This window comes from Myzus persicae, unplaced genomic scaffold (assembly GCF_001856785.1).
Source record: "Myzus persicae strain clone G006 unplaced genomic scaffold, MPER_G0061.0, whole genome shotgun sequence".
NCBI classification, from domain to species: domain Eukaryota; kingdom Metazoa; phylum Arthropoda; class Insecta; order Hemiptera; family Aphididae; genus Myzus; species Myzus persicae.
Genome location: NW_019102557.1, coordinates 26329 through 42674, shown reverse-complemented (window position 1 = coordinate 42674; position 16346 = coordinate 26329). Strand labels below are relative to the sequence as shown.

At 29.7% G+C, this 16346-nt stretch overlaps 1 protein-coding gene across 2 annotated transcripts; it reads right to left on the bottom strand.

The window, feature by feature from the left end:
* Positions 1-574: 574 nt before the first annotated feature.
* Positions 575-9177, bottom strand: LOC111032538 (alpha-crystallin B chain). Of its 2 annotated transcripts, XM_022312914.1 has the most exons (4): positions 8775-9177; positions 8501-8527; positions 3699-3900; positions 575-1202 (listed from the first exon to the last, which is right to left on the bottom strand). In XM_022312914.1, exons 1-4 carry the CDS (start codon positions 8960-8962, stop codon positions 1008-1010), a joined length of 612 nt encoding a protein of 203 aa, XP_022168606.1. In that variant the 5' UTR covers positions 8963-9177; the 3' UTR covers positions 575-1007. The 2 variants fall into 2 exon arrangements, with proteins under 2 accessions (XP_022168606.1, XP_022168607.1); XM_022312915.1 differs by lacking the exon at positions 8501-8527 and having other exon boundaries at positions 975-1202; positions 8775-8962.
* Between the last annotated feature and the right edge of the window lie 7169 nt (positions 9178-16346).

Sequence of the window (16346 nt, the reverse complement as noted above, 5' to 3'; positions counted from 1 at the left end):
AATATGTATATTTTTATTGAGGGATTATTTCAGGGACTCAAGGAAATTAAGTAAAACAAAAGAGAATATATAGGTACATGCTAGTGTTTTAGAGCACATAAAAATATTCTATTTTAGTTCTTTGTGCACTCGTAAAATAGTTATGTTACTACTATCTGGATTGGGCGTTGAACTCGGTCCAAAAAACCGATCACGACCCGAGACGGCGACAGCAATTCTAAATGTGTTCCAGCGGCATTTGATGATAATTTTAGACTATTTGGTGTGCTTCCTGTCACTAAAACATTTTTGCATTTATATTTGAATAAGGAATGGAAAAAAAATCAAACGCGTCATGAAAAAAGGCAAATAATTTATATTAGTATAGATAAATATAACAATAAAAATGTAATAATAATAATAATTAAAATACAATTTTTCTTCGTTTTATCAATGGAACGGAATAAATATATGTATATATATATAATATGTTAATGAACATTAGCCAATTAATTGCACCTATTTTTTCTTTTTTTCATTATAATCATGAAAATATAATACAATATAATATAACATAAATTTGTGTAGCTAAATACATTATATTATGTGTATAAAAATATATTCATTCTTCACTGAGTGATTACAGAAACAATATTGTAGGAACTAGCATCAATTATGTTTCAGCATTTTATTATAGGTATTATTGTGGTGTGCAACGTGATCGCGTTGTTTAAAGCTTTATAATATCATATGCATGGGTATAATAATAATTCTATGCTGTAATTTTAACGCTGCTTACATAGATAACATATATATATATATATTATGTATATATATAAATATATTTATTAGATTATATTGTATGATTTTTTTTTTAACAATGGAGAAAAAGATATTATAATGACTTACTGAACTGAATTAAAAACAACATATTTTTTTCAAAAATTAATTAATTAAAAATTAAGATATTAAAATTAAAATTAAAATGATTATGCATTCTAAAAGTGGTTCTCTAGGTGGAAAAATATTTAATGATGCGAGATTGGAATCAACTTATCAGGCCCTCCTAAGGCAGGCAACGGTGCTTCGACAGTCAACACGCCGTCTTTGCTGAGAGACGATTTGATAGCTTCCGGATTGGTGCCTTTCGGAAGTAAGAATTCCCGGTTGTACTCCCTGTACACGGATTTAGAATCTGATTTTTCTTCATGTTTGGCGTGCACCTTAACAGATAGAAAACAAATCATCAGACAAATAATCAAAAAGAGTTTAATATAATTATGTTTATTATGTTATATCATGACCATCATATAATATAGAACCGCATTTGTATAATCTTGGTGCAGTATAGTATATTATAATATTATAGACTATAATAGCATAATATATATTAATATTACAGGTAGATGTAATGTAATTTGTTTCAAAAATGAGAAAATTGTATAGTCTAGTTTTTTTTTTGCTGTTCGGCCATATTTGGTTAAGTTCAGTTATGCATGTTACCTTGACGTTATTACCTTTGATGTTTGAAATAGTATTATACAAAATAAAATATCCTATATATATTGTATATTAAAAACAATTTAAATTTAAATAGTCCAAAATCCAGCATACTAAAAGACATCACATAATATTTCTAATCGAAATAATATGTTAAAACTGTTAAAAGTGTTCATTTTTCGAAATCAGACCATTAAATATATTCTGAAGTTCGAGTTAAATTGGTTGAGTGACTTTTCGTTCAAATCATTAGAGCGTAATATGTTAACAATGTCTTGTTCACAATAGTAAATTATTTTATGAATTAAATAATAAAAACTTAACATAAGATTATATTATACCTACACTCCTGCTCAATTCGTGTATTTTACAATTCAATTACCGTAATGAAACAATAATTGTTCTTTAGGTTTAAAAACTATAGGCTTGGAAACACATTTTAATTAATTCAATTAGATATCTAATATTATAATTTATTTTGTCGGGTACGGTAAAACTTACTACCTATATTTTATTATTACTTTATGTTACGGCTGAATAGGCGAAATTTCAAATTACATTAATAAATTATACAAAAATACAATATGAAATATTATAGTAATTCAGTACAGCTAATAATATTATACTATAGTAAAACCTATAATTGTACCTAATTTATAGATATCGAAGATATTTATTGTTATCTTATAATATATTCACCTCCAATAAAGGTATATTCAATGTGATAGATTTAACACAGATTCTTCTTATATAATAAGTAGTTTAACTATATATTAAGTAGGTACATAACGAACGAAGTAGGCATATTATATAATATTTCAATTAGAAAATCATAAAAATAGAATCATTCATTATCTAATAACTTACGTAGGTACATACAGTATTATCAATAATTGTAATCCCTTATAATAATCAGGGAGTATTTTAGGTGTATAGGTATTACTGTTTTTGCCTACATTGAATATACATTTGACATAATATATTCGTGTCGGAATGTAACGGAGTATAATATAGTATAATATTAGTATTAAATTATAATATTATATGTAGGTAATATTGCATCTTGCACACGAGATCATTATTGGTTCGAAGGCTTCTAACCATTTATGGAGTTTATCGGGTGTAGACAAGGTCGATTAAGGCGTGGGTCGTTTTCAAGTATGTTTATGCCATGTGTGCGTGAGTGTGTGGTTGTTTATTTTTTTTCGTCTAAATAAACGGGCACTCCCTCCTCTGTGGGAGAAAAAACAGGTGGACTTTATAATATTATGTGAATATAGTAAAATATTTACTCAAATATACCTAGGTATAAAAGAAACTTAAAAAAATGATAAATTCACAAAATCCAATACCCCCGCGGATTGGTGTAACAAATCTGTTATTGATTCACAAGGTTTTCCAAATACTTTTATAATATCACGCGAGGCATATATTTTATAAAAATAGTTTTTAATAGCATTACATAGGTAAAAGTATATAATGTTATGTATATCAATTTTTTTTTCGAAGCTTTATGAAATCAAATTTTTTTTAAACCGTCGAGGACGCCGACGTCCACATGACATTCAATGTGTGAAGGTTGTGACAAATCATCCGTGGCTGATCTAAACATTATACCTGCCTACGTATTTATATCGTCACTGCGTTTATATTAGTGTACTATTATATACCGCTAAAACGCTTTACGCCATTATTACTACAGGTGTATAATGTATAAAGTGTAAATTAAAGTCGTGAGCCATTTTATTACAAATTCGTTTCCCACTTAAAAAGTTTCGGTCTATCATCCGCACATACACATTGGATACGATCCTCTTTAATATTTAGTTTAGTTGCTGCAGAGGACATCGCCTGGTACTTATACTAAAGTACGGTGCAGCAGAGGAACGCTAATAGTTAATACCTACGGAGTATATAATTTTAATACAACCGGTTTCGAAATCATCTCGTTACGCGTCGTGCTGCAAGTGCATATATGGAACACCCGCGATGTGTATTATAATATACTACGTACGTCGCATCCGGTGCAATTGTCTTACATTTTCTGTCGTACCTATCTCGAAATCTCGGTTGTTATACAGTATAGTAATGAAAATAATAATATTATTACTCTTGTAACAGAACAATTATTATTTTACTGTGTGCGGTAGAACGCACTAACGCAGGTAAGTATAGGTAGGTACGTCACTTGATACGTGAACGATATTCTTGACACATACCAATAGTTTGTTGTCCACCGTCTTGACGACGATTTCCTCGGGTTCATATTGACTGACATCGAATCTGAGTTTCAACATTTTATTGTCGCCATCTTCTTGAATCAGCGGAGAGTTGATGCTTTCGACCCAACCACTAGGCGTAGCCCCGGTTAGTCGGCTAGCTGGCAAATCGCTGTGGTTCGACGAGATTGTGTTCTGAGAGCTGTAAACAATAGACAAAATTCAAATTAAAAAAAAATCTAAACAATATCGTGTTATTTAAACCACATGCGTAAAGAAAAATAATAATTATGATAAACAAAATGCTGAAGTGTCATAAATTTACAACGTGCGTAAGATACTTTTTAAGAAACTTGTTAAGTGCGATAATAATAATTATTCTTAAAAAGATATTAACCATGTAGACATTCCTGACCAAAATATTCGAGTTTTTGAACTATATTTATTATTAGATATGGAATCAGAAAAAATACATGTACCAACAAATACATATATAAACAAATTATGGCTCGACTATAATCCTTGTAAAATAATACTGCTAGTACACAACCATTAATCATGATTCATGAATCATGACAAACATTTTATACTCAACATAATTTTGTATTTATGCGTTCCTATGACTCGTTTATATATTTTTTATCCTCTCGTGTTATTAATCGACTAAGTGCTGTAACATTCATTCATCGTTGTACCTATAAAAGGGTTATTAACACATTTTTTCTAAACTATTTAGGTTAACGATGTGGAATTTTCATTATCACTAATGTTGTTTTGCTTTAAAAGTTAAGTCATGTCCAATAATGCCAACTACCCTTACCAGTTACTATTACACATTCTATACATAAGATTCCAGATCTACGAATATTTTCGTTGCTTTAAAACTAGAATTCCTATATAATTACCGAAATGTCGAGTTTATACAAATCATTAAAAATAGTATAAGAAGTTACAGTTCTGATTACAGAACAATTAGATACTGACTCATAAATTAAGATATTTAATTTCCTACGGATATATAAATACATATTAATATATTATAATATGTAATTCTAGTTTGAACACGTGGTATATATAAAAGATATATTATGAAAAAAATTTAGTTTAAAACTCATTGACACTATTTGTCTATATACTATACTATTATTATAGCCCATATAGTTTTAGATCAACTGTGGGTTGGAAGGAACTAGCTCTTCTCGATCAGCTGCCATTCAACTGTTAATTTAAATGTGCCCACTCAAAAATATTTTTATTTTTCAATTTGGTGTTACGGATGAACTACGAGGTCAAATAGTTGTATATTTATACGGCTTCTATTATACTCATTATAATACTAACAAATATGACATGCTAGAAACAATAAATAAACTCGATGAAATAAAAAATAATGTTAAAGTGACCTTTTAGAAGGTGGTAAAAACCTTTGCTTTTAAAAAATAGGGTAATAACTAGAGTATAATTTTGATTGAATTGCATGAATAATAATAGAATGTTTTAAATTAAATAACGTTGAGCAATTAACTAAAAAATGCATTTAAAATATAATTAAATTATTTAAAAGCAAGCAAAAGATTACAGTGTAATAACATTTAATTATTATGCAAAAATAAATTAAAATGTATAAAATATAATATTTATAGCAAAATAGGTCCCTACAGTAATTTTAATCCGATAGTTACCTACAACAATATAATTATTAATTGTACTGGAGTGATAAAACTGCAGTAGCGTATAATTTGAATAGTTGGGTCGTAATCCGTAGGTTATATAGTGCAACACATATGTTTGAGCTCATATATGAGCTGTGAGGTGGAGTGATGTACGTTAAAGTTAATATTATGTTATATAGTTAAAAAAAAATATTACCCTGAAAAAACAACAGCTAATATGAGCCTGAACAGTGCAAAAAAAACACAATGCGGTTTAAATGTAAACAATAAACATATATAATTAATTTGATTAATGAAGTATCGCAATCTCGTTTTCATATGTACATTGTAGGTACTCGAATAATATCCATCGTCCTTTTATTTATTTTTGACATTTATATATTTTAAAATCGTAGCAGAATACCATAACATGTACTTAGTGTACAATATTACGATTTTCTAATTGGGTCGTGGTTGAGGAACTTAAATATCACGAAAAGGTGTTATAAAATATAAATAACCAAACCCAAAAGAATTTTCAGACATTATTTTTGTGAGACGCACAATAGACAACCGGCTAACAATAAAAAAAATAACACTTGACATTTCGAAAATATACACCGTCCCTCAATGATCACATAGTTCTATTTTTAGGTAAACGTGTAAGCTCGAGAACATTTTCGTTTTTATTATATTACACATACGTATGTTATGTTAAAATCCCGTTGTTTCAAATACGTTTCGAATAGTTATTATCGAACAGGTTTTTAATTGTTAAAAACCGTGTTGAAATAAAGAAAACATTAAATTCAATTTCCCCTGGGGCTCTTACAATACACGCCATAACTGTGTAATTATTATATCGTGTTATTTCTGCAACAATCCTCAGCACGAACGTCGGATACGGAAATTAATTTAAAAGAAATATTCCGATACGATTCGGACGACGAACGTTTGCAACTTAACACGCCATACTATATATATCAATATCATAATATACATGCACATATGATATGCTGCTATCGTGTAGGCGCGGTTCGGTGACCACAATGCAATAAGCTATAATATTAACATCGAGACCTACATAATATTTTGCTGCAATGTGGTCGTAAGTTAATATTATAGTAAAGGAGTATTTCTGTGACGCCGCCATCGTCGCCATCGTCTAAGTGTTATAATTTCTACTTCTTCCAATAATAGCCTGCACCGCCTCAGCGCGTATATTTTTATACTTCAAATACAAATATATATATTATGTGATTGTGCACACGTCGTACGAAATGTATCTAATCTGGGTAGACTAAACCAAAAACCCATAATATGCGCGTCATATACTCGTATGAACCTAGATATCATAGGTACATCAACTACATCATAATATAATGTGAAATAAGAAACTAAATCACTGGAAACGAGTGGATAATCGATTATATTTAACATATTATACTTAAAGGCAAAAAAATGTTTCCAACTACATTCAAGGCCTCAGGTGTTTCTCTATCGTTTCTAAAAAAGTAATTTTGAATATTGATTTTTTTTTATTATTAATTAAGTGTTACTGACAAATCAAGGTCATCTAACTTATTAATATAAGAATTTTAATTTTAATTTTTTGAATATTGATAAAAAAAATTAGGTTGTCATTATGCTCAGGATTAGGCAAAAATATTTTTAAATTGAAATACTTAAGAACCCACCAAAGGGATAGGCATCTACAAACTTTTTTTTTTAAATTTGTTTTAGACGAAACCCAAATCAAAGACTGAATCTCTTAAGAATTTCACCAGGTGTGAGTGGTGAATAATATAATACTTGGTGAACATGAGTCAGGAAATAGCAAACTTAAGCTATCTCTATAGGTTTATTGTGCCATTTGATCTGTGACCGCGGTGTGCGTTACCGCATGCGGGGAATAAAATAATAACAATAATAGTACACACGTCAGACGTAAAACGCAGTCTGACTGCAATTATTGCCAATTGTGTTGTGGTGCAATAATATAACGTGATTCCCATCACGACCTCCCATTGTTGGGCGCAAAACCGTGCAGAACAAACGCAATCAATGTCAACCCGCAAATGATTCACGAATCGTTTTGTATAAACGCACACTCTTCTCCAAGCCGTAATTTTATAATAACGATATTATAAGATTATTATCCACTAGGTTTTGGTCGAGGAATCGTATAATATACTCATGTAAGTTAGTGCCTTTATAAAAGGTTTGCCCGCCATCGAGGTACGCAGGTGGTTATACGTTCCCATACGAATACGGCAGTCGTATTTTAAATTTCAATCCGATATTTGAGATAGGTAAACATCACACGATAGTTTTAATGTGCACACGAGTCTACACAGTCATCGTTGTTCGTGCAGGTATTGAGGTTTCTGAATGTTCTATACCTACCTACATATTATTATTATTATTATTATTATTATTATTTTATGCCCCAACACGACCATAAAAATTAATCATAAGCTATAATAATACAATATACGTATTATAGGTGTACCGCACAGTGTAATATATAGATACTGCCTTACCAGTGAATCGTTAACTATTTGAGGACAATTATTCAAATGACTTGAAAATTTAGGAGGTCATATTCTAAACACGACGCTGAAGTATTTATTTATATACCTACCTATTATGTAAATTTGTTTTAAATGAGTACCTACTCGAATTAATGTTTTTTTTTTAACATTCAAAAATCAAATTATTAAAAATTTCTTTTATGTAATGAAACATTGATATTTATTATTTACTAATTCCGCTTTCATAGCAAAGTAATTCAATACCACCTAGCTTTATTATATTTTGACCAATAATTAATATTTATACAGGTATTTCACAGAGTACCTCTACAAAACTATTTGAGTAATAATGAAAATAATTCAATTAATTTAGATAGGTAGGTACACTTTATTATTATGTGTAATCTTATTATATTGATTACCTGTGCTTTTAATAATTAGCTATATGTAAATTAATATAGAAAATATATTAAACAAAAATGTAGAATACAGTTATAATGAATTATGATCTAAACATTCTAAACCCTTTGAGGTGCTAAACTGCTAATGTGCTATGAGAAACAAAAATGCAAAATTGGCATGCCAATTTCAAAAATTATTATATTATTGTACTTACAAGGACTTTTCTTCCACGTGTGATGTCCTTTTTAAAATATTGAATGATAAAAAAAATACAACAAACATTTATTAGATAATAATACATAGTTAATTTTGAAAATAATAAATTCATGACGTGTAAGACAAGTATCAAAAATTAAAAATACCTACGTCGAATTTGATGAAAAATCGCATACCTATTATACTACAAGAACGTGTCCGAATATTCGAATAAAATAAAATAACAGTAAGATTGATAATAATATTACGTTATGTTATTTGAGTATACTAACTTGGACGTGGTCTTGAAAAAGTTGGACTCTTTGTTCATGAGTTCGGAACGGAATTTGGTCATCTCGTCTTCCATCTTTCGCATTTCAGCGTCGAAACGCTCGCGGATGTTGCTGAATTCTGAGTCGATCACGCTGAAGTCGCCCAACTTTATAGGGATGTCTCGCTTGACGCCAGTGTTGTGTGCCATTTATATTTTAGCGTGTCCAAAGAAAAAAATCGATAACGAAACGGACGAGAATATTATTTTAAGGGGTAAAAACGCGACAGTATTAATAGTGTACGATATAATATTACTACAATGTACAGTATTATGCGATATAGGTAGAAGTGGTTTATGGATTGTATTCCGCTGAAAAGTTGAAATCGGCTGTTGTACCTAGACACGCAACGAACACACTCGGGGTATGACTGACGCCAGCGGGTCCGCACTCGGTCTATATGAGTGGAAAATCGAACACCCACCATTTTCACGCGGATGCTGGTCGAGCGCGCACGCGCACACAGTGTAGGCGACACGAGAATAGCTAAATGTTTATACACATATATATTATAGTATATACGACTAACCAAACGTTTATACATATTATTATACGAAACGTTCCCTTTCCGTTTTTTCTCGTTTCGTTTCAATACCGCTATTATTATTATTATTATTTTGTGTGTGTGTGTATTTTGTACTTACGAAACCACCGGTAAAAACGCGTGCGCGTTTTGGCTCTGCTGCGAGTGGGTGCAGGCCAGGCCGAGAAATAAGTTCTAGAAATTTCCGAAACTATTATTATTATACATTACTATGGACTTTAATAGTGTATTAATATTATATTTGAATTTTATTCAACCGTTCGATAACGATACGATATTATACTGATACCGTGGTGCAGAACACCATACCTGGCGTTACCATGGTGCTATGCATTACTGTGTAACCATAACACATATTATTAAGATTCCGATTATAATTAAATATTTTTATGGCCTTTCGAATTATATCTCTTTAAAAACCCGATCGCTACAATGGTACAGGTTACGAAGTACAAATTATCAAGTTCCACCATATAAACTGCAAATAGGTACTTAAGCTATAGGACCAAATAATAGACATAAAAAGGCCCTTATTTTTCTGGAAAAAATAAATTTATTTATTTATCAAGATGAACATATTTTTGTAATTCAAAATAAGTTTATATTGTAAATTGTTTTTAATACATTACAAATTGATACAAAATATGTACCTAATATGTACTTTTAATTGATGGTACAGAAAAATCATTCGTAAACACATCCAAATTTTTAGAAGTTATTTTAATTAGAAAAACCCTGCAACTCCTTTCTCTAAAGTGTATAAGTTTGCAATACCTACCTACATATTTGTTTATCTAAAATTATTGTATGACGTCACGTGTGTTTAATCTATTTTTACCTAATATTCATCGCACTGCAATATTGTGAATAATTTTAATAAAATACTATTTTTCATCATTATTTTAGAAGAAAAAAAACGATTATAAATAAGTAATACTTACCTATAATTTTATAGTTTTATTTATTCATTTATACATTATGCCCATTATGGATTGATTTATCAAAACAGTTTAATAATTAGTATTGTATTCTAAATTAATCGGTTCTAAGCTGATAAATTATAGAAGTACCTATATTTATTAAATATAAATCACATTTTTTATTGTTATAACTAAATAGATTATAAGACTTCGTATTATAGAAGTTTTACTGTGTAGGTAGATATATAATAGCCAGGAATAGGTACACATTATAATATCATACCTATTCTTTAAAATATGGTCTTAGGAACATAAATTAAACCATTTTTGTTCAAAATGTTGATTTTAAAATTGAAATAAAATCGTAATGATTATAGAACTTAGAAGTTATAATAATATTGGCCAAGAAAATGAAACAATTTATATTGAAACTGAACTAAATTAACAAAAAAACTTAAAATAGGTACTTATTTTCACTGCCAACCGAGAAAATGTTAATAGGTAGTTTATTTAGTAATAATGGGTTATTCTTATTTTTTTTATTCAATCGAAAACATTTGGATCTGAATTTTGGCACAGTTTAAAATTAAATTTATTGTTAAGTGCACACCGCACATGATAATATATTAGTCCAAGGATATTATGGGTTAACGATAGTCACTAATTTAAGGTTAAGTATTACGATTTTAAAGTAAAAAGTTTATTTTGTTTCTATTATTAATTGTACAGTTATTTGATGACTAATTTAATTTAAATTGAATTGATTAATAGTTAACTTTTGCTAATTATTCATGTTGGCATACTACCCAAATCTGTTATCCGGAAGTCATAATGCTGTTTGCAGTTTGCGAACTGTCCATTAAATGCAAAAGTACAGTAGTACATAATACTAGTACAGTAGTACATAAAGAATGCAACTTAAATCTAAACACAAGTTAATTGAGATGTATTAGTTCATTGTTGAACTCTGACACTGACATTTCTGATATACGTCCAATTTTTATTCATAAAAATAATGAAACGTGTGAATATAACTTTTCAGAGTACAGCCGGAATTACGTCATGGTTTTCAAAATAATCAACCATTTTGTGGGGACAAACTTCTCCGTATCATTGTACTAATAAACTATAAATACTCAAAACATAATATTATGTTTACCTACACCGGCTACACCTATAATAGGTATAATATCTATTACCTATAGTGATACGATCGTTAATTTTCCGAAACATCAATCATTTTATATCCATAACGGACAATACATGCAGAATATATATACAGGGTGGGTCTTTTATAAGTAAACATACTCATTATATATCAAAGAGTAGGTAGATTAGCTAATATTGAATTATATTAATGTTTTTATATACGTATTTTGTTTATTTTTCCAAAACTGAAAATTTTCTTGGCATTTCAATGTATTACAATTGAGAAAGTATTGAAATTTCACAGTGACGTTAGTAATGAACTTACATTTTCAACTCAAAAGTAATGTAACTTTACTAAATAAAAAAAAGTAACATAATATGATATTATATTATATTTTGTAATGTACCTTATATATTTACCCAAAAAATAAAACTTCCCTAACACTGGACTAAATACCTTACAAAATCTAGGTCCACTAGTCCGCTCATATATATTTAAAATACTTATGAGTTATGACTAATCAACTAATTAGTTTGTAATTCAATTTCTGTATAATATTTATATTTTAAGTAAAATATTCTGTTTCGAGTATATAATTTAGAACGCACTCTATCATTCAAAAAGTAAAAAAATTAATTTGTTTCAAAAATGTAGTTTTGAAATGATTTAAAATTATCGAAAAACAATATTTTCAGGGAAAATGAGTGTTTGTAACTTTATAGTGATTAATGATTTTTTAAAAAACGGCCTATGTATTACATTTAGGTGACTAGGTGAGGTATACTGCTAAGCATTAAGATATATTTTCAATTCAGAGTAGGTACACAATGTATAATACGTACAATGTGCTGCATTATAATAAAGTTCTGTAATGGATAGGGGATGATTTTACAAACAGCTTCGCCCACTGCAGCCTTCCTCGGCCGCCGGCAGGTGACGACCACGCTTCTACTGCCACATTGCGGTGGCGTGATGCGTCAGCTGCATCAGTGACGAGGCGATTGTCGCGCGACTGCGCGAGGGTGTCGATTGAAAGAGTCAGACATTTGATATCCGCAGTGCAGCTATAAACGCTCAGTTGTGATATTACTAACACAATATTAAATTTGGGGAATGGATCCACTGTACAGCTCAATATTTATGGTGACTTCTAAATGCAAGGATTTACGAATTTACAGATTTCAAATTTTGGTATTCTAGACTTTTACTGACCATATTTTGACATTTCAGATTTTAACGCAATCTCATATTTTGTTATAGCTGTTACCTCAGATTTTGATTAAAAATTTACCGTATACTTGAGTAATTTTATGTTAACTTTTGCAGCATACAATGACTAGATTACTCCTAGCTTTATTTTTTTTATACATTTAAGAATCAAATGATATACCTACTATATTATATTATATTTAAATAATAACTATAAGATAAGTATGATTTTCTGTTTTAATAGAAATAGGCAATAGCTATTTGACAAAAAAGTTATAATTTTTATAAGTTTAAATTAAGCTGTGATTTTAAATTAGTTATTTGGAAAATACATTGTTATCTGAAATACATTTACAAAATAAAGAATAAAATGTGTTAAACAATAATTATTGTCTTAAATTTGGATCTTAAATAAACATTTCATAATATTTCATATTGTTTTCTGTTATAACTTAGTTGCTGTATTGACAACATAATTCTGAAGCTCCATTGATATTTTTTTTAAATAAAATATAAAAAGCAAATTAACTAGTAATGAAGTTATTTTTTAACTCGAAACTCGAAAGTAATGTAATTGACTAACTAAAAAAAAAATAACTTAAGAGCAACTGTATTACAATGAATTTGAAAGGTAATTCGCAATGTAATGTAATTGCCAAAAAAAATATAACTTGCCCAACATTGGACTAATACAGTAATACCTAGTAAATGCCTAAATGTTTCGATAAATCTCTAGCGGCGGGCGCGAACACATGCCTGCCTGCCTGTAGCTATCACTTGATTTTGTTTTCTTTGCGAATCGATCGTGTTCCGGTCACCGTCTTCCGTTTATAGAAATGTATGTACGATCGTGAGTCGTGACGACGGCGGCGGCATAACATAATAATATAATAATGTATAGAATAGAACGGAGCGACGACCACGCAGGACGCAAAATACGGGTCTCCGACGGGCGGGCGTCATTGGTGACTCATACCATATATTATTATGCCCGGCCAACACTTCCGTGACGTCACTGCGTGTTTAACAACCACGTACATAATATAGACCACCGTATCTCTAAATTGTTATTATCATATAAATGTACACAAACTTTACGTAAGACCCTGCTGTGGCGCCGCGTTGCGAGGTTATTTTCGTTTTTCTATCAGCGTTGTAGAGTGAAATAAAACTATACTCGCCACTTCGACGCCACAAGATTATAATCATAATGTCGAAGAAGAAAAGCATCGCCCTAGAAAGATCGCAACTTCCGATCATCAAGGTGTACACTTAATATTATATTATTATCACAACCACCACTAGCATAATTCATTGAATTGTGTTGGTGGGAGGGGGGAGTTATCCGTGGAGGTCTCTATTTCGACGCGTTTCCGGTCACGACTAAGACGTATTTATGTAAGACAAACGCTTATTGAAATATGATGTTAAATATCTATCAGATACATACCAGTATACCACTGTATCAACGCCTGTAATATTGTGGCTCTTTTTATCGTAAGCGACAAGTATAGGTGGGTAGTCATTGGATCAGGTCGCGTTGGCGGACTATCAAAAATAGGCATGCCGAGTCACCTTCTTCTAAATTGTTCTGTAGAGAAAAAAAAAAACTTTAAATTTACGCTTTTTCTTATATTTTAATATTTTATAAAAAGGACGGTTTGTTTGATTAATGTGTTTACACGATTCCGAAACAGTAATCCACATTCATCTATCAAGATGTTATATTTTGGACAAGCTAGCAATTATTATATACGGACAATTGGCATGGGTATTAGGTATAAAACCCAAATTTAAAAAAAAACAGTATTTACTAAGTGCCTTTATGGCTTTATAATAATAGAAAGTCCACGTGACACGATCGGTGACTGTAGAGGAGAACGTATAGATTTTTCATCGTTTTGGTACAATTTATAGTGATATAATATTATATTATGATTCAAACATTCCAAACTAATGTTTATGGTCGACTTTTTTACTCGTGTATGATTTCCAACCACGACTGGACACATTGTTACATGCGACAGATCAGTCCTTTTTAGTCTACTTCTATACTTTTGTCTGACGTGAGTCGTGCTGGATTTCATAAAACGGCGGATGAGTTCGATTTAATAAACATTCCGCGATTGACCCTGCTCGACCCCTTATATAGGAATTATTATAGGTGCTACCAGATATTATGTAGCACGAGGCAATGGCATACAAAATGTCCTAGACTCATCTATAATCATATACATTACAGTTATTTGCAATTGTTATTACTGACGACTTTTTCCGGTTTTTATTTATATTTAATTTTAAAACCTTAAATAGTATTGACTGCGTGTTTGCGTCGGTTCACTCATCACCACGTAGATACTGCTGGAACAGAAATCTGTTTTATTGAGTTCCATTTATGCGATTTAAATATACCTACATATTATAGATAGTGGTAAACCGGTAACACATTTTCCTTTTCCATTTTATAAAATATATTAAAACAGACATATTGATTTGCTTCGTTGGAGCGACCTTATTGGCCCATCTTTGATAACAGGCTTTTAAATTTTAGTAGTAAGACTTTTTGTAAGAAATTAATAAATTATACTTGTATTTTACTACTTATTTATATAAGTTAGTTAAGTCAGCCATGATCTCACCCGTGATTTAATTTGAACTTGATTTTATTGAGGCCTATTGATTGCATGGATTTATTGCTTTTTGACTTTGTTTATGTTTGTCTGCCTATAAGTAAAATCTCATTTTCTTAAAACCTTCAGCATGGCTGTCGTTGTTTAGATTGTTATTATGATTTGGACGAGTTGGACATTATTACATGAAGTTGGACAATATAGGTTGACATAAATGCATCATATTATTACAGTAGGTATTCATTATATTATATTCCAGCACGGGTACACTGTATGTAAATAAAAAACGTGTTTTTTATACATCCAAAAAAAAATTACAAACTGTGTAATAGAATTACGTAGTGAGTGAGGTTATCTATTGATAGTAGTGTAGAATCCTTCAGACACCATTAATTATTTAATTAATTTAAGTGATTATTATTTTGAGATTTTTGACACTTTATTAATATTATACGCCTTTTGATACGACGTAGAGAATAAAAGCTAAAATAATAAACAACTAGTTAGGCGATTCAATTACCTAGGTACTTTATTTATAGTAATTTTTTTTTGTAAGATTCCTATTGGAAATTAATTAATTGGGAATTTGAAAGTATTTTTGTCCGTTGCTCATCGCTAAAAACAAATATTATGATTTTAAGGGTATTAATTCTATTTTTAATACAATTTATAAATATAATGTTATTATTAATTACTTATTACCTACAACAAAATAAAGTACAATCATGTAATTGAATCTGATAATAAATTATATAAAATAAATATATAATTGATATAAACATTAATTATATTATCAAATATGTTTAAATATATAATTGATATAAACATTAATTAAAATTTTAGTTTATTATTTCTATTATTATTATTAGTTATTACTTAAAAATAATTATCTTTTGCCAAGTTAGTGCTCTACCTAGTACCTACCGATAAGATTAAAATGGAAACAAACAAAATATATGGACAATATTATTATATTTTTATCAATAAAACTAATGGAAAAATGGTGTACTTTCCAAATATTTATTATGCTTTAACAATAGATGACAATTGAATTTTAAAATGATTAGACAATGACTTCTG

Excerpts from the sequence above, each read along its gene's own strand:
- LOC111032538 (XM_022312914.1), bottom strand. The coding sequence starts at position 8,962 with ATGGCACACAACACTGGCGTCAAGCGAGACATCCCTATAAAGTTGGGC. Across the intron at positions 3,901-8,500 it reads CACGTGGAAGAAAAGTCCTT|CTCTCAGAACACAATCTCGT; the intron begins GTAAGTACAATA and ends TATTGTTTACAG. Across the intron at positions 1,203-3,698 it reads CGGTGGACAACAAACTATTG|GTGCACGCCAAACATGAAGA; the intron begins GTATGTGTCAAG and ends CTATCTGTTAAG.